At 48.3% G+C, this 25,415-nt stretch overlaps 9 protein-coding genes across 9 annotated transcripts; 4 read left to right on the forward strand and 5 right to left on the reverse strand.

Moving 5' to 3' along the window:
• Positions 1 to 255: 255 nt before the first annotated feature.
• Positions 256 to 2,889, forward strand: N7477_000827 (uncharacterized protein; the record flags this gene model as incomplete). The annotated part of the gene is made up of 10 exons (XM_056962490.1): positions 256 to 616; positions 764 to 957; positions 1,007 to 1,205; positions 1,257 to 1,469; positions 1,521 to 1,618; positions 1,724 to 1,952; positions 2,021 to 2,197; positions 2,251 to 2,647; positions 2,698 to 2,816; positions 2,867 to 2,889. The coding sequence occupies 10 exons, from the start codon at positions 256 to 258 to the stop codon at positions 2,887 to 2,889; spliced, it is 2,010 nt and encodes a 669-aa protein (XP_056827493.1).
• An 8,012-nt stretch (positions 2,890 to 10,901) lies between these two features.
• On the reverse strand, positions 10,902 to 11,683 carry N7477_000828 (uncharacterized protein; the record flags this gene model as incomplete). Its single annotated transcript, XM_056962491.1, has 2 exons — positions 10,902 to 11,284; positions 11,332 to 11,683. 2 exons carry the CDS (start codon positions 11,681 to 11,683, stop codon positions 10,902 to 10,904), a joined length of 735 nt encoding a protein of 244 aa, XP_056827494.1.
• A 1,175-nt stretch (positions 11,684 to 12,858) lies between these two features.
• On the forward strand, positions 12,859 to 13,116 carry N7477_000829 (uncharacterized protein; the record flags this gene model as incomplete). The annotated part of the gene is made up of 1 exon (XM_056962492.1): positions 12,859 to 13,116. The coding sequence occupies one exon, from the start codon at positions 12,859 to 12,861 to the stop codon at positions 13,114 to 13,116; it is 258 nt and encodes an 85-aa protein (XP_056827495.1).
• A 1,571-nt stretch (positions 13,117 to 14,687) lies between these two features.
• Positions 14,688 to 16,306, reverse strand: N7477_000830 (uncharacterized protein; the record flags this gene model as incomplete). The annotated part of the gene is made up of 3 exons (XM_056962493.1): positions 14,688 to 15,256; positions 15,305 to 16,012; positions 16,060 to 16,306. The coding sequence occupies 3 exons, from the start codon at positions 16,304 to 16,306 to the stop codon at positions 14,688 to 14,690; spliced, it is 1,524 nt and encodes a 507-aa protein (XP_056827496.1).
• Positions 16,307 to 16,799: 493 nt separating this feature from the next.
• Positions 16,800 to 18,381, forward strand: N7477_000831 (uncharacterized protein; the record flags this gene model as incomplete). Its single annotated transcript, XM_056962494.1, has 10 exons — positions 16,800 to 16,826; positions 16,887 to 16,939; positions 16,999 to 17,142; positions 17,192 to 17,233; positions 17,286 to 17,361; positions 17,421 to 17,461; positions 17,510 to 17,535; positions 17,585 to 17,771; positions 17,825 to 18,253; positions 18,309 to 18,381. 10 exons carry the CDS (start codon positions 16,800 to 16,802, stop codon positions 18,379 to 18,381), a joined length of 1,098 nt encoding a protein of 365 aa, XP_056827497.1.
• A 728-nt stretch (positions 18,382 to 19,109) lies between these two features.
• Positions 19,110 to 20,217, forward strand: N7477_000832 (NAD(P)-dependent alcohol dehydrogenase; the record flags this gene model as incomplete). Its single annotated transcript, XM_056962495.1, has 3 exons — positions 19,110 to 19,392; positions 19,448 to 19,877; positions 19,935 to 20,217. 3 exons carry the CDS (start codon positions 19,110 to 19,112, stop codon positions 20,215 to 20,217), a joined length of 996 nt encoding a protein of 331 aa, XP_056827498.1.
• A 552-nt stretch (positions 20,218 to 20,769) lies between these two features.
• Positions 20,770 to 21,837, reverse strand: N7477_000833 (asparaginase; the record flags this gene model as incomplete). Its single annotated transcript, XM_056962496.1, has 1 exon — positions 20,770 to 21,837. The coding sequence occupies one exon, from the start codon at positions 21,835 to 21,837 to the stop codon at positions 20,770 to 20,772; it is 1,068 nt and encodes a 355-aa protein (XP_056827499.1).
• A 388-nt stretch (positions 21,838 to 22,225) lies between these two features.
• On the reverse strand, positions 22,226 to 23,133 carry N7477_000834 (uncharacterized protein; the record flags this gene model as incomplete). The annotated part of the gene is made up of 4 exons (XM_056962497.1): positions 22,226 to 22,435; positions 22,468 to 22,545; positions 22,584 to 22,706; positions 22,738 to 23,133. Coding segments are annotated over 4 exons (807 nt in total), but the record flags the coding sequence as incomplete, so codon positions are not given.
• Positions 23,134 to 24,471: 1,338 nt separating this feature from the next.
• N7477_000835 (BCL5p) lies at positions 24,472 to 24,951 on the reverse strand (the record flags this gene model as incomplete). Its single annotated transcript, XM_056962498.1, has 1 exon — positions 24,472 to 24,951. One exon carries the CDS (start codon positions 24,949 to 24,951, stop codon positions 24,472 to 24,474), a length of 480 nt encoding a protein of 159 aa, XP_056827501.1.
• Between the last annotated feature and the right edge of the window lie 464 nt (positions 24,952 to 25,415).

Consider the following 25,415-nt stretch of genomic DNA (forward strand, 5'->3'; position numbering starts at 1 on the left):
TTCTATGATACCCCTTAATGATTTCTTCACTACAAGTAAATCTATGTCATAACTTGTCGCTACTAGAAATAGAATTTCCTCCCCTCTCCCCTCTATAAGCTTACCTAATTATTCAAATACCTATTATTCTATAGCCTCTCATCTTCACTCTTTACTTACCCTTTATCCCTCCCCCGAATACCCCTGATTACCCCCTAAGATCTATCTTTGACAATCTATTTACTTCCGGTATCTCCTGACTACACCACTTCTATTATGGCGACGCCTATGGATGACTGGGGAAGTAATACTCATCTTCCGCAGCGACTACGAGATGAGCTTGCTACCTTTCCTGAACTGAGTGATAATCAAGTATCACCAGAAACACCAAGTCCTTCCCTGCAGCCTGATAACTCTACTAATTTATCTCATGTCTTTACTGAATATCCTGCGGGGTATAAGATCTCTCAAAAGCCTCTCACTGGAGGATTTGACCGTGTCCGATTTATCGCATACACCCAGGCAGTCCCGGAATACCCAATAACCCACCCTGAGGGTGTTGCCTATATCGTTGATATCCGGCACCTACCAGAAGATGATGTGAAGATCGCATATGCTGATGTACAATATGGGAATGGTACTAGGAACAACCAGAGATGGCAGAAAGAGAAAAATTGCCCCTTACTCAATGATAGCCTTTGCACATTTATCAGAAGGCAGTGCTCCGGAGTCAAAGTCTGCAAACAGCTCGCATCCCATATTCGTTATGACTACGAGCATACAGATGTGACTGAGAGTCTCTGGGACCGTCTTTACGATGACCGCGAGCGAGTTCTAGCCGCAAGAGCTCGCGTTGCCGCCTCTGATCGTCTACGGATATCAACCTACAACATATTTCTTGAACAGAAAAGTCGCTACCAGGAGATATGTGGCACGCAATGCGAGGGTGGACAAATGGTGCTACGCCAATTTCAAGATGTAAGTTGTTCTTTCCTGTTATTTCTGGTAACCACTAGTAATCTTTCAGGGATCTGGATGGTTTATTGGTTGTAGCCAGTTCTTTCTTCAAAGGAGCAGGAGACACCTATTTTTCAAGCTACCAACCCTTGAAGGACTGGACATTGATTACTTAAGGGACCTTATTCTTAACAATGCCGAACCTCCACTTATCACTAACCAGGACTGCGAGACACTTCTTGCTCCTAGTAGCCGCCTGACAGCTTGTGGTAAGTAAATTTCCTCACCAATAAATATCGGTAGTAACTCTGTATTTCTAGGTGCACATGGACCTGACATGATCGAAGTCCAGGGCTGTGAGGTTAAAACTATGGTAATCAAACCAAAGAACCTTACAGCACTACCGCTTATTGTCTACGCATCTTGGGGCACACATTCACATCCACCACCACCAATGACAAAGACCCCACATCATATTGTGTCTAGTGTGCAAGATCTTATCAGAAAGGTCGACCAGCGACAGATTACTCATGGTAGGTAGTGGTACCAGATAGTCACTTCTAGTTATAACGAGTCACTTCTAGGGCGATTTATTCGCAGCGATGTTGTCAGAGATTTCCTCGCACGCTACCAGTTACCAAATTTCGCAGCCCTACACCCTTCACTTGGATGTCGCGATATGGTACGAGTACTGATCAGAAAGCACCGGATTCTAGTAAATCCTCTTGGTCAGGGTTGGGCTAGTAATTACTACGTGTGACAAGCTATGATATTTCCTTACTGATAGCTTCTAGGTACCTACCTTGAATATCTTCAGGAATCATCATCTCCTTGTGAGATGTATATCCAGGAGATGTACACCAACGGCAACAACATACGGATTATCTGCTTTACCCTAGCGCAGGCCCAGTATTGGGCTAAAATCCATTTCTTCCAGATGGATATGACCTTTAAACGGGTTGCAGGGAATATCAATGAGGTTGTTTTTGTCACTAAGGACGACACTCTTGGACAAGGTAAGTGGGCTACTTGTTACTACTGGTTATAACAAGACGCTACCTGTAACAACTAATATTTTCTTCAGTGATCGTGCTCGCACGTGTCTTTGTCAATTGCGATTCTACTGAGATGTATTTTGAACTGTTTAAAGCACTCTTTCAGAAGATCGCAGAGGTAGCTCGGTCTCCGGTCCAATGGCATCATATCCATCGGAATGGGATCCAGGCGGTCATTGTGGATATGTGTGCTAAGCAAGCAAGTGGTAAGTACCTGTAGTGACTGGTTACTCCATGTAATAACCGGTTACATCAATAGGCTTCGGGCACTATCTTACAACAATCGATCCAACCCGGACATGGCAACAACACGTGCAGTCTATCTTCTTGTACTGCCAGGTGCACTTCCAACGAAATCTGAATCGGTTCCGCAGAGCTCCTGATTACCACCTGATGAAATCAATCCTTACTGTTCCCTCCCAAGAGGGCTGTATGAGGATCCTAAACGGTCTTAAAGGCTCCTTAACACCTGGTGTTACTAGTTGGGCTACACATAAGATCCGTCCATGGATTCTTTCAGGTCTAAACCCCGCCTTCTCACTGATGCCTACCAGTCACTTCAAGAAGTTTCCAAAACATACCAATCTTACTGAAGGACTGCATGCCACAACTAATCGGAGTGGCATTCAAATTCAACTTCGCCCAGCAATTCAGGAGTAAGTTATTTTATCTTTAGTATTTCTCAGTGACTAACAGTAGCTTCTAGGTCTCACCAATCAGATCTTCGGTCTTTTGAGGATCTCCATCGCTATTCTCGCTTTGGTGTGCGTCCAACTCATGCAGTTACAACACCAACTTCTCGCTCTGCGACTCGTCCGCGACAAGGTATGACTAGCTACTATCATACATTTCTGATATTAACTGATAGTGACTAGTCACGCCACCAGAGAATCTTTGAGGTTAATACTCAAACCCTACTGCAGACACCAGTTCCAGTAAGACCTACGACTGCTACTTCACGGAAGAGAAAGGCAAATCAGTTATCACTCGAAGGTATTTTATCCTTTAGGGAGCCTCCAGATATATCTATTACTTACCGGTAATAACTAGGATATCATCTTCTGAATGACACAGACAGTCCTCCGAGCAGAGCTAGTATTACTAGTAACGATCACTCTCTACCATATGAGATCGATTTGGGGACTCACCAGTCAAGTCCACAGACTTGGTCTAGCTCACCGCCTCTTCCTTCGCCTTTACAATCACGCCAGGCTAGCTCAACACTAGTGCCTAGTGACTACCAGTCAAGATCAGTTTCACAGGCTTCTACTAGCGATACAGTGACCCTTCAAGCTCATTCCCAGGGTAGCTTACCATTGGCACCTAGTGATCACCAGTCACTAGCTACCCCAGAGGACGATGATCTAGACACCTTTATGGGTATGATCGATGAGAGGTTAAGCCAGACAAGAAGTGAGCTAGGTCATGTTGCAAAGGAATTTTTCCGATCTCGCAGAAGATGAAGCCAATTCTACTTAGCGGAACTAGTTCTCTGTAGAAAGAACCTAGCAATACAAGGAGCTTTAAGTAACTACTTTCACTTTATTATATATTTCCACCAGTTATACCTACTTCCCTTCTCAATATATTTAAGATTCTTACCCCCTTACTAGCCCTATATTTATCCTTTAGGTAATTATTAGTAGTCTGATACACTAGTCGCCACCAGGAGTTACCAGTGACTACCCATTATCCTTATAAGTGATAAGAAGAATCTAGAATGAAACTTTTACCAATTATGTTACAACTAGATTTAGAAACATTGATGTTGAGATATATATTATTCAGAATAGGGTACACACGATAAAAGATAGATTTCAAAATTTCAATCTAAACTAGTAGCTTTAAGATAGTACCGAGATTTCCAGGCTATGTCTGCTTCCATCCTCTCACTACCAGTCATGCCCAGTAATAGGTCATCAGGTCATCAGGTCACTCACATTTTTGATAAATTATGAAAATATCCATTTATCTAGTCACTACTGGTAGTGACTACGAAAAGCTCATCAGGTCAAAAAAGTGGGTCCAATTTCGACCTGATGAGCTTTTTGTGATCACATGACAAAAGTGGGAGTTTCAAAATTTTCAATTTACGGTGTAAACTACCAGTAATTACTGGTAATTACTGGGCATAACCAAATTGACCTCATCAGGTCATCAGGTCAGGGGTCGACCTGATGACCTGATGAGCTACACGCCTAATCTTGTTTGTTGCAATATTCTTAACAAATATGGTCCTGGCCATTTCGCACGAGAAGAAGACGAAGAGAGACCGGGAAATTCTCGCCCGAGAAAGTGAAGAGGGCACAGCTAAAGCTTAGACATATCATATCTAGTACCTCGTCAAATTTACAGTCTTCTCTCCGGCAGATCCTTCCAATGAAATCCTCCAATGATCTCTTGTTCATCTTCCAGGCCCAACAATTTCTACGCATCCATTCTTCGCTTTTGCAAGCACGTGACAGAGGTCATCCGGCGCCAATGTACGTTGATTTGCCTCGTGATTAGAGATTGAATCGTCCCTGCAGAAGGGCAAATATACCTCTTCAATACTCTCTAGCGGCCTTTGGAACAGGGGCTTAAACCCGATACCGACGATATCAGAAGGTGTAGTGACTATATCAAGGAAGAATTATCGCACTCCAAAGCTTGGATTGATCATCAAGATCGACAACTCTAGAGCAAAGGACGGGAAAAGTTACAGACAGTCGGTGGAAGCTGAAAGGATTCTTTTCACGAACAGATAACCATAACGAAATAGGAGCGTGGCAGGTAAAGCGGGATAAGCGACAAACCAGGGAACGAAGACGACGGCTTCTCGACTCAGTATCGACTTATGACTACTTGACTCCGCTAAACAAAGCCGTCGAAAGCGTCATAACGGTACAACGCAGTAGCTATTTCGGACATTGGATTTTGGTAGATGGATTCATGGCACTAGTTCTCCCTTGTTCTGCTGTTCTGGGAAGAGTAAGCCCTCGTTTTATTGAAGTTTGAAAGCGACCATTCTGATTAGTAGCAGTTGACTCGGGCAAGTCTATCCTCACGTTGACAAACTGGACTAGTACCCCGGCCACCATATGCTGACCGACACCTGCAGAGCGAGCGTGATTGACAAGATATTGATTGAGAAGCGCGGTCCCGCCGTCTTCGTCTCTTTCTTCTATGTGCAGTTTGACGACCAGCAATCATTGAAAGACTGAAACCATGCTTAAATTGATCATATGGCCGGCACCGGATCAATTAGGGCTCTCGGAAGAGGTAGAAGGTTTGCTAGAAGAGGCACAATATAACTTGTCAACCTGACATAAGGAGCTTCAAGAACTGCTTCAGAAGGTCGCTGCGGGATTTAAAACGCTATATATTTTCATCGACGAGTTGAACGAGTGCGAGAAGCCGGATCGCGATGATGTCCTTCACTTTCTCTCTTTGCATGTGACGGTCGGATCAGGAAAGGTTACAGAGCGAGGACCTGATGGTTGGAGATCCAAAGCTCGTCGGGAAAGTCAAACATGCACTGACCAGAGGAGCGGGTGGCATATAAGCTACTAGATCTATAAAAATGCTGTCTATATGCTTACCCCTAGGATTTTTTAGGTTGCGCTTCAGATTGATGAGCTTTACTCACAGGATTGCGACAACGATATTCGGCAAACGATCAGGAACTTCCCGAAGGACTTGGCGGAGACCTTCAGTCGGGCCCTCGGTCGGATTGTTTCGCGTCAAAATCCGGAAGCTGCCTAGAAAGTCTTCCGATAGGTCGCTGCTACGAGGAGACCTCTGTCCCTACATGAGCTTAGGGAGACTACTTCATTGAAATCGGTCAACAATACTCAAAACCAGGTCGTCTGCCTAACGACATTGACCGCATCAGCTCCTGGTGTGAAAACCTCGTCTATGTTGATAAAGAACAGAAAATAGTCCAATCTGCGCACCACACTGTCAGACAATTCCTCCTAGAGGAAGTTTTTCGCGGTCCCAACTGGACGGGTTCCATTTCAAGGCTGAGAATGCTGACCACTACGACGGTGAGACATGCATTACATACCTCAACTTCAGTGACTTCAAGACAACCCTAGCTCGACGGCACCCACCACAGCCACATGTTGCGTCTACCGCTATAGCTCAAACAGCTCTGAAACATAGACAGAAGTCAAACACTCTCCTCTCAGCTATCGAGAAAATCAAGCTAGGCATTCGAGCGAAATCACCAGCTGCTGATGTCGTTGGAACTCTAGTCAGCTTCAACCGAGATGATGCAAGAGCGGCGAAGAAGAAACTCCAACTCGGACACCCTTTCTTGAAGCACGCGTCAACCAACTAGAATTTTCACACAATGAGCTTCGAGAGGTGGAATTCCATGACTTAGGAATCATAGGCAAAGATGATTATTCGCGGGCATGATCTCACCTAAAATCCATGGGGGGGGGGGGGGGGGCCGCCAAACCGTTCGCTGCAAATGACCCTCTTTTCTAGAATGGTGCTACAAAGCTCACCACTATGCCCTCATACGGCTTATTTCTCTCCGCGGCAGCCTTTCCAGGGAAGATAAAAGCCGGATGATGCAGAATTCGGCAAGTGAAGGCGATATCACGCTACTTAATATCCTTCTGAAAGGAGAAAAGCTAAGTGGCGAAACGGACGGGCGTGCCAGACAGCTACCGCAGCTGGTCACCTAGATGTTGTTGAGAGACTCCTGGCTGCGGGAGCTGAGGTGAATGCCGCTGCCGCTGATTATGGGGCCGGTCGCACTGTACTACAGGCAGCTACCCAAGGTGGCTACCTAGGTGTTGTTGTGAGGCTCCAGGCTGCGGGAGCTGATGTGAATGCCGCTGATGCTGATTATCTCGGGTACACTGCACTACAGACAGCTGCCCGAGGCAGCCGTCTAGGAGTTTGAGAAGCTGAACGAGCAAGCGCCTATATGTAAGAATTGTGTGACGAATATAGGGATGCCTGGTTTGATGCCTGCTGCCACAGACTTCCCACTTATATTTATGATCTCCTCTTACCATCTCTCCTTTTTCCCTTCCTTCGGCTTATTTTTTTCGTTGAATTTCTACTACATTGGTTGATGTCTGTCTCTTCGTAACTGAGCTATTATAAATTAGACCTTCCTCTATTGAGAGCTATAGAGTCACTTTCGAGGAGGACAGACTATCTCTAGCGGAATATTTGCCCGCGACCATATGCCTCAAGATGTCAAGACTCTTCTCTTCTACTTAGCACAAGTTTTCACAGAGAACGAGTAGTCTATAACACTAATCCAGCCGCAAATAACTTATAGGAAATAGAACAGGATTGGCAGATAGATCTCATCTGGCTGCAGCCACCGGGATTTTGCTACCTAGGATTAAGCCATCTCTGCATATATCCGCCTTAGCCAGCTAGTTGATCAGACGTACTTTTCTAGACGAGTGGTATCGTGCTAAGTATAGATATGCATTGCCTGTCTCGTTATAGCTCTCATCGAATCAATCGCGCCTTGCTAGGTCTGCACACTAAGGCGGCCTCGCTCGGAGAAGGTTCAAGCTCAGAGTGCAAAAGCTATGGCAGGATGGCATCAAGATGAGACCTGGCTGCCAATCGGTTCTGCGACTGATGCATCGTGCTGGGCACGAATGACTCGCCCGCTTATCCGCTTGATCCAATAGCTACATTACAAATCGCTGTTGCTATTTCTCAGGGAACCGCATATCTGCGCATCGCCTGCGTCCGGTTGTCATTACCTAGGCGACAGAGCTCTGCTTGCCAGTCGTTCCATGGCCTAGGACCCAAAATAAAACGCGCAGGACGCACCGACATGGAGACACCTCCCTCGTCGTTTCTAGTCTGCATGACGCTCGTGCTGCACGAGTAAAGTCTTGTTTCCCGACCGTCCATCTCGTCCTCTCCGCCAATCAACTATGAAGCCAATGGGGCTTCGGCGACAAGGCGCACTCGGTAACAGAGCCTGGGGTAAGCTCCGGAGCGCGAACGACGGTTGGAAAAATGCGTAGGTCGACGGGAATGGATGTTAGCACGCGCCCTCACCAGGTCACCTAGCGAGGTCTTTATGTTCAGAGAGCGTTCCTGAGGTTCGGCATGGCCGCCGTCAGGCCGTACGATCATCGCGAAAGGGCGGAATGTCACTGTTATCGTCTCGTCGACTCTGGCGGATTTAGCAACCACTAGCTAATGCGTATAGCCGCCATCAGCCCAAGGTTGCCAATGCCTTCACTCTCGATTCGCGCCCCCAAGGCAAATTAAAAGCCCCGCTTCACACGGGCGATTGCCCAGAAATGAGCGACGCGTGAATGCACCTCGACGCTCAAGCTCGACGATCGGCCGAACCGATTAACGTGAGGCAGCGTACTGGGGCCCATAATACCTCATCCTCAATGTAATGACAAGAGACCTGACCAAAAATAGGGCACGGCGAGGGAAAGCAACGCAGAGCTGCACTCGAGGGCGTGGGAGACCGCAAAGGACTCGCCGGTTTGCGCCGGCGGCGAAGAGGGTAGCGGAGCTCGCTGATCCGGATCAATGGCAGAAATATCTCACTATTTGGGCATGCATGGGAAACAGGGAGAAAGAAAGAGCACGAGGATGAAGAAACCGCGTAAGGTTGAGCGGGCGATGGAGGGGCTCTATAGCACCTAGCACCGGGAGGAGAGAGGCACGCTAAACCACGTTGCGTAACTCACAGGTGTGGCACGCTACGTGATAACCAACTACACCATCCGGCCATTAACCATATTAACCTGATTGCTTATATTATTCAACAATCCGTCGCCCCGTCGGTGCTCAGGCTCATACTCTAGAAGCATGCGGCCCCATCGTGGGTCTGCTGAGGTTCGTTCTTGATCCGCCTACTGACCTAAAATGGGTGATGAGTAAAAGGTCAGCTTCTTAATTATTCGAACCGGCACTTTCCTTAGTCCTAGTTCTTCACTACTGTTTCATTCCTTCACTTGAATTTTCACGAGCTATTTCTCATTCGACGGCATTTCTATTGTTTCAAGAACTTGACCGTCTCTTGCTTTCTCTATCAAGTCCTCCCGCGAACAACGGCGTCGCCACTTCATGATCCGAGTACCCACCGTGTATCCTTGGTAAAGAATGTGCCACCTCTTTCACTAATTCATGAGGGCAACAGTCTGCGTACAAATATTCATTTATTGTACTTCTTGCTGCCCTTCTGTGGATACTTTTTGACCTAACTCTTGTATTGCTTGGCCTAAGGGCGCATTTTAATACTCGTCTCTACACATGAATAACAGTGAATAACCCGCTGGCTACTTATAGGGCCATTTTGACCAATTACATTTAGGCCGAAAACCCCTCATATTTGATCAATCTAGGCCACACTGAAGCTCAATTTCGCTGCTCCTGCGGCTATCAACAACTTGAGTGGTCATTCTATAGAAGCGATAGTCGACAAGCATATAAAGCCCTATGAGCAGACAGTCTATGAGGCTCAAAAGACGAAGATAACTAAGTGAGCTATCCTAAGCCTACAATACCTAATCTCCAACCATGTTTGACACTCTCGAAGCCGCATATTCGGCTCGAGCCAACCTGAGACTTTCAGGCTGAGACAGGGAGGGTCAAAAGCAGCCACTGGCGAGACATCCAACCGGCCCACCGGTCCGGACTCGCTCAAATCCCCCGCACCAAGATATGAGAATACTTTTGGACGTGTAGATGAATCCAATGCTTATATTTACCTGAGTCATAGGGTCATAACAGACTCATTTGATAATCCCAGCCCTTCGACTTACGCTAGCTAACCATCGTCGATGTAATTTCTTCTATCTCCCTCTGTTTCCCAATTTTCATAGCATTTCTTCGATTTTTTTCTATTTTTACATTATTTGTGAGTTACCAAGGAACTTTTTGTTTATCGCCGTATCAAAGTCTTGTTCTTTCATAGCTTTTATGATCTTAGTCTTCTCTTTGGTCGTTTGGATTCGAAGTCTCATCCTTACGTAATAAGGGCAGCGACATCTTCACTGACCTTACCAATGGCATGAAAAATCAAATGTGAGTTAAATAAATGATCGTCCTAACGCGATCTTCTGAGCAGGCAGCAGACCAGGTAGCCAACAACCTGAAGGGAAGAAGTGAGACGCTGTGTTGATAAAGGAGGCGGTCCAAAAAATTTGACCAGACTGGGGCTCGATCCCAGGACCTTATCGGTGTTAACGATACGTGATAACCAACTACACCATCCGGCCAATGATATGTGGTGTTCGGCGACCTATGGTCTATTACATAAGATGTCTTGTTGGCGTATCTTCAATAGCTTGCTTGGCTATCAATGCTTGTAGCTATTGAACATGCCGCATGTCAAGCCATATATCCTAACCTCTGACTGGGCTCTGTTACTTATCTATCAAATTAAAGGCCTTACTGATTGTTGACTTCATACCTTTTCACCCTTTAGATAGGCCGGAAAGCAATAAATAGTGAAATGGGGACGGCTCGATGGCTGTCTGGCAATCTAGACTGGACAACACACACACTGCTTGTCAGTGTAGCGATCGGCCTGGATTATGCCGTACGGACCGTTCCTAAAGCTTCATCATGAACAGAGAAATGTGTTGGTAACCGGAATTGAATTGGGTAGTTGCTTAGTCTATCTCCAACTCTGTCTTGAAGACGCACTATGCACTTCAGACATTAGATTATGCCTGAGGCCACACATATGCTATTATGTCACCGGTTCTCCCACTACAATAGATAATACGACCCGATCTATGGTGTAATTCAAGGTGTAGAACCTGTGAAGGAGAGGGGTATATACAAATAAGCCAAGGCTTTACCCAAGTACATTCAAGCAATATCTCGTCTCTAGGTCTCCGAGTAATCGAAGCCTAATGTAGGAACCTGTTTAAGCGAGAAAGAAGCCCAATGCCCCAATTGCAGCTAAGAAGCAGAAACTCCAGCGACAGCCAACCGTGTCGCGGCATTCTTTTCGCAATAGTCTGGCGGGTCAATGCCACTGCCACGACATACACGAGCTGTGACGGAGGCATTGATGCTTTCAGCAGCGGCTCTATCAATATGAACCCGGCAAGGATCCGGCGTAGGGGCAGAAGTAGAGTTAGCTAACACTGCGCAGGTGTCATTATTCCAATTCTTGCCAGACCACTCCACGCTCGAGGGGACCTTCAATGTTTTGTCGGATACATTGATTATCATGCCATATTCATCAGGGCATGTCTTGGTGACTGTGGCAGCAACGAGATCCACTTGAGGGGCGGAATCGTTGATGGTGAAGTAGGTTGCCCAAGTAGTCTTATTATGGACTATCCTGGTATGCGATCCGGGTTCTTGAAAGATACTACGTCGCAACTGTCCCAGGTCAGGGACCAGCTGAGTTTGTAGCGACCCTCCTGGCTAGGGAAGCTCATAACCTCGTGTGCGAGGTAAGTTTCCTCGGTCGCGTTTTTCCAACCGAGATCATGAGATAGCGTGAAGGACGTATCATCCGTCTGCAAGTTCCACATCAAGTACTGGATGGAGGGGTTCAAGTATCGCGCACGCTGGGCATTCTGGAAAGCAAAAACGACGGGGAAGTTGTTTGTGGGCGGATATGTGTCGTTGCGCGGGAAAATGAGGTCCACTTCCAGTACACCAGTGCCTGCAGCACCAGCGACGTTCCCTATACAGGCAGCGAGCAGCCAGCTCGCGCGAGGAAAGTGCATATTGAGTGAGCGAAAGATCTCCACGCGTTGGCAAGGTTGTCAGAAAGTCTGAAGGAAAAATCACTCGTGAAATGCTTCAAACCATCAGCACGCGAAGACGATTTCAATGTGGCAATCAACGACGACGGCAAGGCACCTTAAAAGAAGGGGTCATTTGCCATCCAAGGCAGAGGAAATAGAGAAAGGGGTCAATGGAAGACCAGGTAGGAATCTCCTGATCCTTGGCCGCATGAGGCCACGCCTTGGTGGCTATCGTGCTGTCCCCTCACGAGCTCGACGACCCTCGAAGGTTCTCACGGGTGGAATCGAAGGGGGGGCGCGGACCGGCCGTAGGCTTGGCAGGGTCTTGGCCCAGTCTTGGCGTGGCTCTCCGTGGCCAGAAGTGCAAATATTACATTGCCTCGAAGATTGTTCCTGACGCTTACTGGCACTTGGATGTCGATCTACGCCCGGACTTCTCGATTTGAGTGACTGGGTCCTCTTCTTGGCCATGTATGCTACCCTGCGGCTCCAGCGGAATATCCCGCCCCACACTTCTTGTGATTCCAAAGCTTGGCACTTATACCCCGTTGAGGATTACACCCGACCACTACGGCTCCGCCAATCCTGCCTACTCAAAAATGTGGTGCTTTGATGACAAATGGAATGGCTGACAACATATAGAAAACGTACTGACATTGGAATGAGTCAAAAGGCATCGGCATTAATTAACCTCCAATGTACGGGAAGCACGCTAGCATGTCAGAGACATGGATACAACCGGATCAGGCAGAAGCGTTGCCTCCTCGGGACTCTAAGGGCCTTAGGATGTTGTATAAAGCTCAACAGAGATCGCAGCTAGGAATTGAACCATCCCTCCCCAAATTTAAGTGCTTTCAAAGCCTCGAACAATCAGTCGAGGTAGACGATAACCAGCGCGCAGTTGGTCAGGTGACTATGGGGACATTAGGTCGCTCCAATTGTCCTATTGTCTACAGAAAGACTCATATTTCGGTGTAGCGGTTGATATTCTGGGCTCGGTGACTCTGTCTCATATTTTAGGCGCGATGGCCATGACCTCATTGACAGCCGCTTAGGATCCACGGACCCACGGTATGTGCGGCTCCGAGAGATCATCACTGCACATGTGACAGTGGCGAAGAATACTCGGTGTCATTACACAAATTCGCACAAACATGGCTCAAATAGGCTTACCCCGGTGTCGTAATCTTACGGCCGAAGCTATCTTTGGCCACGCCCGGAAGCGGCAGGTCCAGGCTGAGATCGTGCAGGTCTTGGTTGATGTGAGGGGATATACCCTGGACCTTGTTACTAACAGTATGGAGCTGGTTGCGTTGCTCGAGAACCACGAGAATCGGCTTCGCCATATCCAAGAGCTGCTCGAAGGAGGTTGGATTTGTTTCCGGGGTGGGGCCATGGTTGATTCAGGATGATTTGGGCGGGTTCCCCGGGAGGTTTTGGCTTCGTGATTCGTGATTCCAGTTCACCAGTATAATTTCCAATCAAAGCATCTTCCAAGCATTGACCAGATCTCGAAGAAACCTCGAAGGCTCCTTGACCAAACATTGAACAGACCTTAGTGGACCATTTGGATCGTCATTGCTAAGACTGCCGTGTAATTATCGTAGTCGGGAAGAAACACTCAGACTCTCTTAGATCGCCTTCAACGTTTGAATTAAATCCTCAGTTTTAGCGACCATATCGTGTAGCCGCGCAAGTTCCTTCACCTCTACCAGGAGCAGGGTTCTCCATTTCCTCGGCGATCTCAATGTTTCCAGCCTCTATGGCTTTGCTGAATCGCTCAGTCCCTTGTAACGGACTGTTTCCCTCTCTCTCTGGGTTGCTTTCCCCGCTCCCAAGGATGTCGCTGGCCGCAAGCTGCACCGGCCTTGTTGCCGCCCATGGTGACAGTTTGCACAATGGTATTGACCAGGGACTTTACCACATACGGTGTCGAGACCATCTCCAGCCAAGCAGTTCGTGCATGCCGCCTGACCCTCGAGAACCTTATCGGCATGCAGATTGGGCGTACAAAGCCTCAGTATTGTGAGGCTTTTGATTGATGAGCTCGATAAAACCTTGCCCGTTCATGGGCCAAATCCTTTTGCGGCGATTTGGAGCCCGCAATGTAGGCTCCCTTCTAGAAGGGAGGTCTCTCATGCTATACAGAAGCGTTTCTGGTGTTCGAATAGCTCGCCTCCCAAATCTGAAATGACATTCTTTGGCCATGTGGGTCCAGTATCCGGGCGGGAGATTGACTGCGCTGACGATCGGGGTGTCGAATGTGGGAGACTGCTTCGACGGGATGCTGTGATTTTCAAAGTTCTGGTCTTCCATCTTCAGGATAGGAATGTGGTCATCTTCAACTTTGGGTTCTTCCATCTGCAAACAATGAAATCAGCTTGTCATAGATGAATTGAGTGTAAATTACCTTGTTGGAGACTGCGGATAGGGTTTTCAGATCAAAGTGAGTGTTGGGGTATCAGGAGATGTGCCACCCTAATGAAAGTGAGAGTGAGAGAGCTCGCAACCGCAAAGAGGAGTGGACCATGCAGTGGTAATTCAGTGGAAATGAGCTTCTTCGAAATACGCTGGATCAGATGGTTCTAGAGAAATCAAAGAGGGAAGCTTTCGGGGTCGTCCATGTATGGGTCATCTGACTATGATCAACAATCCATCTTCATCTCTCCCCTCAAATCCAGTCAACAACTTACAAGAAGAGCGATAAAAGGTAGACGCAAGAAGCCAGGGGCAAGCGGGGGCCCTATTCAAGCTATGAGGCAGATTTGCCAGGGAAGATGAAGGTGGATTGTCCTAAACCTGCAAAAATACCAACCATCTAGGAAGGAAAATTGTGACTTGTTAGGCCGCAGCCCTCACATTTGACAACAGAGCCAATGTTCTCGATAGAAATAAAAGGAAGAACAAAAGCGAGGAAAGATAGACTAAGAGTTCTAATGCCGGATCTTCTTGAATTCTTCTAAGAAAGCACGTTGATGCCTCCTCACCCCCTCATCACGGGCGACTCGATTCCCCTGCCATGCCTTGTAGATAAATCGGACCATGCCTTTTTCTTGCCGGCCATAGCTTTCACCTGCATCTCGATTGCTTCCCAGAATTCAGAGGTTTCTACTAGAGCAAGTGTGAGATACTGCAAAGGCTTGACATACGGTCGGCTGATCCCAATAGGAGTTGTGTTAATGTCGTGCTTGAGGAGCAAAAACCATGTTCTCATCATCATTTGATCGTCGGACGTTTTTGAGAGTGCCTGACTTGGGTCAGTGTCGAAAATCGACGGGTACTGGAGCCCGAGTTGCTCTCTGAGGTACTCGGCCTCATACATAGCTCCAAGTCTGTAGGCGGTGATCTCGGTCAATTCCTGCACCTTTTCCTTGGGGTAGCTTGCTCCCTTGAGAACCTGGTCCAGACAATTGTGCAACCCGATGTTCGGGGCGTCATTTTCGGCACCGGGTCGCGAGGCAAAATATTCTTGGGCGAGATATTGTAAACGTTTCAGTCGCCGTCCACCAGCTCTAGCCAACTGGCTACTTGCCGGGCATGTGGATGGGGGAACTTGGCGCAGGGACTGCCATTTTTCCTTCTATGAAATAAGAGGCTAACCGAGGCGAGTCTGATAGCTTGTCTCCCATTCGTCGTTTTCCGCAGAGAAATGAATCTTCTGCCTATCGCCAAGCATCCCCATCCCCTTCACACAGTCATATACAGACTTCGCAAGCTGTATGTATGTCGGGTGGTCCATTATCTCTTGAATTTCATCCTCGGCATCTATCAGGCAGCGTACTACTGCGGAGGCGGCCAAGCTGCCGCTGGCCCGTCCAACACTTCCGCTGAGGGGCCACGATGAGGATAAGCTGCGCGGCCCTGCTGCTGTAATTGCTGTTCCGTTGAGCTGATGCTGTCCTATGTCGGGTTGCACTAGCCAGCCGCCGGAGTAACATGAGGTGGTGAAGAGGGTCACTTGGGACCTGTTTCGTAGCACCCGGCGTAAGTCTCCTAGGCGAAGGATCGACCCTCCAACCTCAACACCATGTGTCGGAGATCCATGACCAAATATCAATAGCACAAGATGCTCTTGGAGGTGGGCTGCTTCAGCAGCTTGCTCTTGGAGGGTGTTTAGGTATCGCTCGAGAAGGATGTCTCTAGGCACAACCCGTAAATTTCCAGCCTTCAATATATCTGGGAGCCTCTGGCTATCAAGCACCGCCCGACGATCCCCGTTTGAATCGCCATGAAGGTATTCATGGTACTTGGCGACTAGGGTTACGGGATCTTCAGAGGTTAACCAGATTTGGTTAGGTGCTACCAAAACTCGCACGGTTAGCAGAGAGCGAATAACAGAAGGATCGCACACTCACGGCGAGGGAATGCCGGGGATAAGAGATAGTGGAATAGGTAGAAATCTGAAACGAACCACCCATCTTCACTTGGGCTAGCGACATCTCCTATATCTGTTGTGCCAAGTAGAGCTAGTACACGATGGCGCGAGGGGAGGTCTGGGGGACAATGCGTGAGAAACTCGCGACCAACAAGCTCTTGCTTCGTCCCGGCCTGGCGGCCTATGACGTTGAAATCGGAAAAATCAGCGGGGCGGATGGTGGCCATTGCAAAGCATACAACTTGGTATCCCGGTTGGATGGAATGTGAGTGGTGGGGCTGTAATGTGATGAGACTTTTGTGGGTCAGAGGAAGTTGCGATGATTCGATGGTCTGGAATTTCGTAAGCTTAGTCAGATAGCCGTCCCCATAAGATTGCCAGGAACGGGACACGAAGACCCCTAGCTATGATTCTCCTTCCACCCCAAACAAATTACTTGTGATCAACCAGTAACATTCAACCAGGGCGGTTGGGGATCAGGAAAATGTCTGTTTCAGACGCATCTCGCCAATCATACAACAGTTTGCCTGGCGAACACCTCGAAAGACTAAAACGAGGCCAAAGACACTAAAGCGGCCCCTCATCGGTACTTTCGCCCTTAGGTGGGTCTCCTTCCCGAACTGTCACTCCGGCATTTAAGTACCAGCCCCAGCCACTCTTGCATCCCAAATCCCGACAATAAGAATCCGTCTCCTCTTGAATGGTGTCTTCAGAGTGATAATGGTGCTAAACGACCAAATTGCGGTGGTACGTGGCCATTGCTCTCCTCGAAATGAACAGCGTCTCACTAAGTCCTTCTTCTAACAGGACCCCGTTCTCTACGATCTGGGGAACGAGTATAGCGTCAACGACTGGCAATCGTACGTTTCATCTCGACAAAAAAAATCCCACGTAATTGACTATCTAACTCTCAGAATAGAGAGACCACATCGATCGCGTCCGCGGTGTATCGGGGCTTCATGGAGAATGGCCGAAGGTTCGAGTGTGAAATAGCTGGGGCTCAATTGAATATTGTCAATAACAAGTCCACCAGATATGAAAATCTCAAGCAATTTACATATGCGTGAGTGCTTTGGAAGATTGAAAAACTCAGCATCTAACTTACTTCCCAGTGTCGCCGTCGACGACAAGCAATTCGAGGCATACGAATGCATGTGCGTCCGTTCATCCTCGACACGCGTCGGATATGCTTGTTGACCTTCTTAGTCATATCGTGGCTCTTCTATCAGAAATAAGATCGGATAATCCGTATTTCATCTCCCCGATCGGAGATTCCCCCAAGGTACCTATGAACTCAACGGTTGACCCACGCTGAGATGCTTAATTAACCTTATCGGACAGCACATTCTAGATCTTGGAACCGGCAAGGGTACATGGGCTATGTAAGCTATCTCGCCGGAAGAAGTTGGAGCTTGGACTAATGTCTCTAGTGAAGTTGCCGATCGATTCCCCAACAGTAAGTCATTTCAGCCTCCGACTTGATGGGTTAAAGCTGATGGGAACAGCCACCGTCCGTGGAGTGGATCTATTTCCACCCCCAGTGAACTGGATGCCACCAAATTGCGTCCTGGAGGTAGACGATGTGTTGCAGGAATGGACCTGGCGCGACCCGTTTGACCTCGTCCACATGCGCATCTTAGATTCCGCTTTCACCCCTGAAGAATCGGATCGCGTGTATAAGCAATGTTATGAGTATGCATTTAGGGAGTCCCAATACTAGTAGGAAATCGCTAACACACCTACAGAAATATTCGACCGGGCGGCTGGATCGAGCATCTCGGTCCCAGCATGTACGTGGAATGTGACGACGGCAGTGTGCCGACAGACAGCATTTTGTTTGGATTTGGCGACTTAATAAGTCGCGCCGCCGAGAAAATGGGCCGGCCCATCAATATTTGTCAGACTTTTCGAGGGGCCATTGAGAAGGCTGGTTTCGTGGATATCCAGGAGAAAGTCTACAAGTGGCCGATCGGGCCATGGCCGAGAGATAAGTTGTTGAAAGAGATCGGGGCTCTAAATTTTCATCATTGGTCAAACGGTTTGGAAGGCTATATCATGTTCGTGCTGACCAGGTTCGGGGAGCCGGTGCCCTGGTTGAAGGATGAGGTCCTTGTCTATGCAGCCAAAATCCGTTCAGAGTTGGCCAATCCACGACACCACGCTTATCACAGAGCGTAAGTCATGGCTCGCGAGAAACTTTGGAGAAGAGCTAACTCGAGTTCATTTCAGGACGAGGATATGGGCCAGAAAACCGTTCACTTCGGAACAAAATAGCGTCGAGATCAAGTCAGAGCAAGACTAGGATCTCGAAGGTGGTCAAAAGTCTGATAGGTAATCAAACTTGAATCTTTTGTCTGCGGTACACTGTTTATATTTAGCTAAATAAAGGGGCTAGGCTTGCGACCAGAAGATTTCGAAGTTGAGGCGGATCCATCAAGAGTGGAGAAATCCTGTTATCTGCCCGTTGTGATTACCGGCTTCCAGTTCCAAGCATGCTAAGATATGGGGAGCGACAGGTTGCTTCATGTCAGGGGCAACGTCGGCGATCATACCGAGGCTGATTAGTACGTCGAAGACCCAGCACACAAAAAGTCGCCGAGCTACCAGGTCTCGGACAAATAAGTTGCGCCGCCTACGGCAAAGAACTTGGTTCTGGTGGGACCTAGTCCCAAGTCACGGCTCGATCGCCTACGAATAACCCAAGCGGATTCCTCGGCTCCTGAATTTTGTGGATCCACGGGAAGCCTTCAAAAAGAAATCATCCTCATCGGGCTCGTCAGAATTCTCTGCAATAACCTTAATGACGTGGTGGCCCACCGAAATTGACCTGAAGGGCTCTGTTTCGGGGGTTCTCTCCGTCGTTCAATGGAACAACGTGGCAACTCAGGGACAGACCGCTGGGAAATTCAGGATTGGCCGAGACCCAGGAGTTGTTTAAAGACACGGTCGATTCGCAGTTTCCCGTAGCTTCAATTCCAACAGCATTTCGTTCAAATCACATTTTGATCATTCCCCAAGTATACCACCACCATGAGCGTCACATTTGAAGTCTTCCGTGGATCGCAGGAGGGAAAGATCGTTGCGGATAAGACCACTCGCACTCTTGAGCACAATGAAGTCTACATCGAGACCACTCATTCTGGTCTCTGCGGTACCGATGAGCACTTCCTGAAGTCTGGCATGGTTTTGGGTCACGAGGGTGTTGGTGTGATTCGTCAAATCGGCCGTGATGTTACCAATGTCAAGGTCGGCCAGCGCGTTGGATTTGGATTCACTCACTACGTTTGCGGAACCTGTGAAAAGTGCTTGACCGGTATGTTGCAAACGACTTGCGATGACTGGGTTGAGAGGCTGATCCGACGTGACAGGATGGGACCAATACTGCGAGAACAAGAAAGAATATGGTAGCCATGATCACGACTTGGGATCTTTCAGCGAGGGCGTCGTCTGGGATGCCGCCTGCGTTGTCCCTATTCCCGATGGATATGACTCCGCCGATGCCGCACCATTGATGTGCGCCGGAGGAACCGTGTGGACCGTCTTGTCGGAGTATGGTGTCCGCTCGACTGACCGCGTGGGTATCATGGGTATCGGCGGTCTCGGTCATTTGGCTATCAAGCTGGCTGCTGCCATGGGATGCCATGTTGTTGTCTTCTCCAGCAGCGAGGCCAAGCGTGAGGAGGCCTTCAGCTTCGGTGCCTCTGAATACCACGTTTTCAAGGCTGGACAGGAGTTGACTGACCTCAAGCCGGTCAACCACCTCTTGCTCTGTGGCAGTGCCAATGTCGACTATCCTTCGTAAGTCCCTGTGTGGCCTTTTGTTCAGAATTGGTCGTTGCTAACATGGACTTGCAGCCTTCTTCCCCTGTTGGATATCCATGGAACGATCTACCCTCTGACTGTCGACTTTGCGCCTTCGCCAGTTCCGATGCTGTCGATGAACACAAAGGGTGCTCGCATCCAGGGTTCCCTCGTCGCATCTCGCCACTGCCTCCAGTCGCTGGTCAAGTTTGCTGCCGCGAAGAAGATTACTCCTACTACCATGAAGTTCTCCTTGGATTGCAAGGGAATCGAGGAAGCGATGCAGACTCTTCGTGATGGCAAGATGCGCTATCGCGGTGTCCTGGTGCGCCAGTGAGACTAGCATGCATGGCGTTCGGTTGCAAAGACATATTGAAGCTTTGGGGGAGATTAAACATCAAAGTGCATGACGGTGATAGAAAAGAAAAAAGCGCTAGAATTATTGAATGTACCAATAGACAAAGATATTGGGTGACTTAGGTCGAGTGAATAGCGAGGCATGCTCATGACGGGCCTTCACAATTTCACCAGTCTTTTTTATCCTGAATCTCCCATCAACCTTCCACCCATCCACCTCCAGTAACTCGAGTGCCACGGCACCACACCTTGCGTATGTTCCGACTGGCTTTGATACGCACAGATGCCTCAGGCCCCAGAAGGAAAGCATGAGCGAATCTCGTTATTTAAATCGTACCGCCACCATATTGAAAGTAACGTACCGGCTCGACAATAGCAGCGCGCAGTGCCTCTATGGGGCTCAGTCCAGCCCCAATCAGCTATTTCACATCCCTAGGGATAATCTGACCATGAGTCCCATACGCCATGAAGATATCATCAGCATCTGTTCTCGGATTCACCCGAGGACCCCGCATTCATAGATATTCAAATTTCATGACAAAGGCCGCAGCTTGAACCGAGGCACAACGTGTCCAGTGACAACGCCCACAGTATTCTTGATCTCCCAAGTACGGAAATGAGCTAGAGTCTGTCTCATTCGCGGCTCTCCGATCTGAAGCTGTTCCACGATGTCTACCACCGCCGAATACAGAATGTCGATATTTCCATCCTCAATCTTCACAGCGATACCAAGGGCGCCATTCGATCCAAGCTTCTTGGTCTGCTCTGATGCTTTGACACCAATACCATAACAGCCATCAGCGCCGAGCTTGCCAATGAGAATCCCTTCAAACGCTGTCATCAGAATGGTACAGAATCGCTTGTCACCAGCGACCATCTCTGGATGACGAGACATGGCCTTGAAAATTCGACTCAATGATCGCGTCATTGAGTCTGTGGAATTGCCATTGTCCTCGCTTGCGCCGGCAGCAAAGACAGCGTACATGCGAGCCAACCGATGCAGAGGAAACGCAGGCGCAGGAAGATTGCACCCGTCAAGTCCCCACTTTGATTCACCCTCAGTGAGACCGCAAACTTGATCCACGGCCTCTTTGACTTTGACTTGCATCAAATTTGTGGGCAAATGATACGTCTGCACATCAGCGCCAAGAGCCTTCGTGCCAGCAATCATGCCCGCATGTTTGCCGGAACAGTTACTGCAGATCGCAGTCGGGGTGAAATCCGTTTTGATCCAAGTGCGGTTCACTTCCTTAGAGATAGGAACATGTCCTCCACACCGAAGATCTTCATCTTGAGCGCCAATTTTATCGAGAATGTTCCGCGCTCGCGAAATGTGTCGCTCTTCACTGCTGTGAGATGCACAGATCAAAGCGAGGTCTGCCTCGTCGAGATTAAATTTCTCTAGTGCTCCTGTTTGGACAATAGCCAAAGCTTGTGCAGGCTTGGCCGCAGATCGAGCTAGCGTCACCCGCGATGGGTCACCAACACTGTATAAGAGGTGGCCGTTGGCGTCGACGATGGCGGCGTGCACGGCGTGTCGGTTTTCAATGACACCCGCTCGGTCTGTGACCACATAGTCGGTAGATATAACGGTTCGCATTCTGAGATATGTATGGATCGAGATTCATTGAAGTATGGGTGATCGATTTCTAAACTTTTAGATTCCTGTAGATGTCAGTTCTAATTTTCACAAGTTGTTTTCAGTGTGTGGTGATTACGATCGGCAGATTCCGACTGCTGACAGATCTCGGATGCAACTAAGGCTTCCCCTATGAAATTCTGCTTTCTCAGCAACTACCTGGTGCTGAAGACGCTAGATAGCTTAAGCTAGGATAAACAAGAAGCTGACAAGTACACAATGGTTAAAGCGTATGAGTCATCCCAGTCATTCTTGGTACAGTAGCCTTCAGTGTTCCCTCCGTCTATCTCTGGACTGGGCCTTTGCCGAATACGCTCAGGCCGCTCGGCTGCCGATTCAAAATGATGTCTCAAATGGAACTTTTGATAGGCTCTTTGTATCTGTCGATTCTCTCCTTGTTGATCTGGAAGCATAAGGGAAGACCGGTATCGTGCCAAGTCTGCCCTAAGATGAGCTTGACCAATCCAGGGGGATAGATCAAGATCAGCCCTGCAACCACAAGGTCAATCGTACAAGAAGACCTACCATTACCATGAAAGGCGGCACAAATCAATTCGCCCTATGGCCCTCAAGGGGACTGAATAAAGGTACACTTTTGGGGGTTATCGTAAGGATTACGGTCCAAGTATGAGCTAAACCTTCATCGTGTCGCAGCGGAATTTCTGGTCGCTCTAGAGACGAGAATTAAATCCTCTGGTAGATCTCACTGCCATAAAATTGCTGTAGGAGGTATCGTCGAAGGTCTTCATGAACCCAGACGGTGCCTCGGGGTTCTCACACAGACTCCTGACCCCAGTCCCACCGAGCATAATGGTGCCATCAAGCAAAGGCTTCACAGAGGAAAAGCTCCCCCTATCGTACCGACTGGCCATCGTTTGTTTTTTTTTCCAATTTTTTCTTCCCCAAAAGGGAATGCCACGGAATGAAAGCGTGAGATTGGACACGATTTGGTTGGATGAATTGGCTTAGATCCGGTACCAGATCGGCTGTACAGGTATTGATATAATGAATCACAGTCTTAGTAGTGGTCCATTCGTAGGCGTACAACGCTCCTGAGTCCCTTGTTCTCGCTTTGGCTTCCTGGCCATCGTAGAATTTCACGAGGTGCACATCACCACCAGCAAGTTTATATCCCTCGAAGGCGTCAGCCGCTTCTTTGGCGAATTTCTCGGAAAAGCAAATCTCGAAGGTCGTTGTTAGATTGAAGTCACAGTTGATATTGTAAATTTTCCCAAATTTTTGAATATTCTCCAATACCTTTTTCTAGTTCTTCAAGATCTACCGACCCTGTGAAGTGTATCCAGACAAACCACGGAAAGCGTATAGAATAGGGTTAAACAGTACTGATTCAGAAATAGGTGAAAAGGTATTTTTTACCAGGTCGAATATGACCTGCATTCCTGCCACTAGCACCAATCTTGTTATCCAAGGTTGGAGAAATCTTGTTAGTCGGTAGGGCATCATTCTATTTGCCGCTATATTGCAGAAGGTGTATTTCTCTCTCGAGGAAGCTGAGGATAGTTCTACTGCCAATGTTGAAACATCGGTAGTTATTAGACAGGTGGTAACCTCGTTCTCTACGCGCATTGTGACAAATGGAGCATCTGAGATTGTATTGCAAGAAAGCTGTTCGGCGTTTTGGAGAACTAGAGATTGTCTCCAGTAAATCTATTAAGAATATATGTATATTATCCCCCCCAAAATTCAGTAAATCTTAAAAGTTACTCAATTTAGGATCGGATCTCAAGAGCTCCTCCACCAAGGGTATCCTTTCGTGGAAACCGTAAAGTCACACCAAAACCCACCACCGGATTTACACATACTCTGTGTATTATATCTTGTCGGATGATGGCGCTGTAGTGAATGTCCCAATACAAGTGGTGCAGCCTTGGGACATTCATCACCTTCTCTCGGTACCACAGCTGGACCGAAGTCGAGATTGCGCCATGCGCCGCACCAATTTGTGCAGGAATAGCTCAACTGACCCGGCTCGACGATGTGGAGGGAGCGTTTTCGTTCCCAATGCGCTCTAGTGACAGCTACAGAACGCTCAATGTTTTCCAGCTTTACTCCTTTAATCACCGCGAGGCGATGTTTGTAGGCCAATTCTGCGAGTGAGATCTTGTTTGGATTCGGTGTATGCACAAGAGCGTAGCATGTGCCATTATGAAGGTGGGGTTTATCGACAGGAAGGCCAGGGTGGCGCCCGCGGAAATTCACCGTTGAAGTAATGGCCACGTCCTAGAGGTTTTACATCCAAGATAGGCCAATTTCGCCAAGAGTGAAGTGATAATGTCACCACTTGTTAGTGCTGGCGCTTCTTCACCGTACTTCGCCTTGAGAGCTTTGGTATGGCTGTCTCGAAGGCCTTCAATCAGGCTGATAGGCAGAAACAGGACTCGGCGAACTTCATTCGAGTTGAGGATGAGATCCGGCATAAAACTTAATATAGCCCTGGCCTTCTCTGGTTTACTCATAATACGGAAAGCGTTTTTTTCTCCGAAGTTCTTTCTCAGAAGCATTTTCAAGTCCGTGCAGCGTACCGGGCTTTAGCTCAAGAAATTCCGCCGGAGTTTCTCCCTTGACTAGCTGCATCTACGCGGTGATCAAACTCCCGAAGCCCATCTGATCGGCGACCGCATGAGGCAAGTTTAGCGCGACAACTGTGGCGTCCGTATACCTGGTAATATGGACGAGCAGTAGCGGCGTGTCCGGTGCCTCGAATCTCCGCTCCCTGGGCCAAGTGGATGGAGTCCATTCACCTTCCAGTTCCGGGATAGAGCGTGGCCCGTGCAAGATATCACAATCTGCATGTGTCTCCTTGGGCAGCAACTGGGCATCTGCGAGGGTCGAGTCAACGATATCAGATGACCAGAGAAACAGCTGATACTCGGCTGGGAAAGAAGTGGGTAGGCGATACGCTAGTTTCCCAGATTTGGAAACGGCCTCGAGGCGAGAACCAAGGATCGGAAGGTGATTTCTGATGAGTCGATCCAATGCTGTGCGCATTGCTTCCTCGTTTAGGGTCGCGCGGACGACTAAGAAGACAAACGTGCGGATGTTATCGATCGGCATTTATTGGTCTATAGGCTCCAGCGGAATGATTCTGGAATTCCCGCTGCCGGCCCCGCTAGACCCATTTGCCGGGCCGCTGTCCCTGTTTGTGGTTTCCATCTGGCGTGCTTCAGGGGCTGAAGAGTTGAGAGCTTACCCTGGAAAAAAAAAAAGGGTAAGCTGAGGGACTAGAAGCGAATGTCAGTCAGCATCCAATGTGGCCGATCTTTACTGTGTCGGGTAACTAGCTTGATCTGACAAACACGTGGTCGGTATTAGAATTTGTGAAGCAAGAAATAGATGGAGCGTATAGTCCGTATTTTGACCATGTTTTGATGTAGTGTCTACTCTATTATTTATCCTCTATGTGTGCCGGATGGGAAAAAAACCCCGAAGGATCAGATGCACCTTGTTCTTCAAGAAGCCGCTTTGCCCATGATCCCAGAGCGTGAATCAAAATCGCTCAAATCCCTATAGATTCCCAT

Source organism: Penicillium maclennaniae (genome assembly GCF_028827695.1).
Source record: "Penicillium maclennaniae strain IBT 15551 chromosome Unknown utg000001l:1.0-3280838.0:1.0-3283122.0, whole genome shotgun sequence".
NCBI lineage: Eukaryota > Fungi > Ascomycota > Eurotiomycetes > Eurotiales > Aspergillaceae > Penicillium > Penicillium maclennaniae.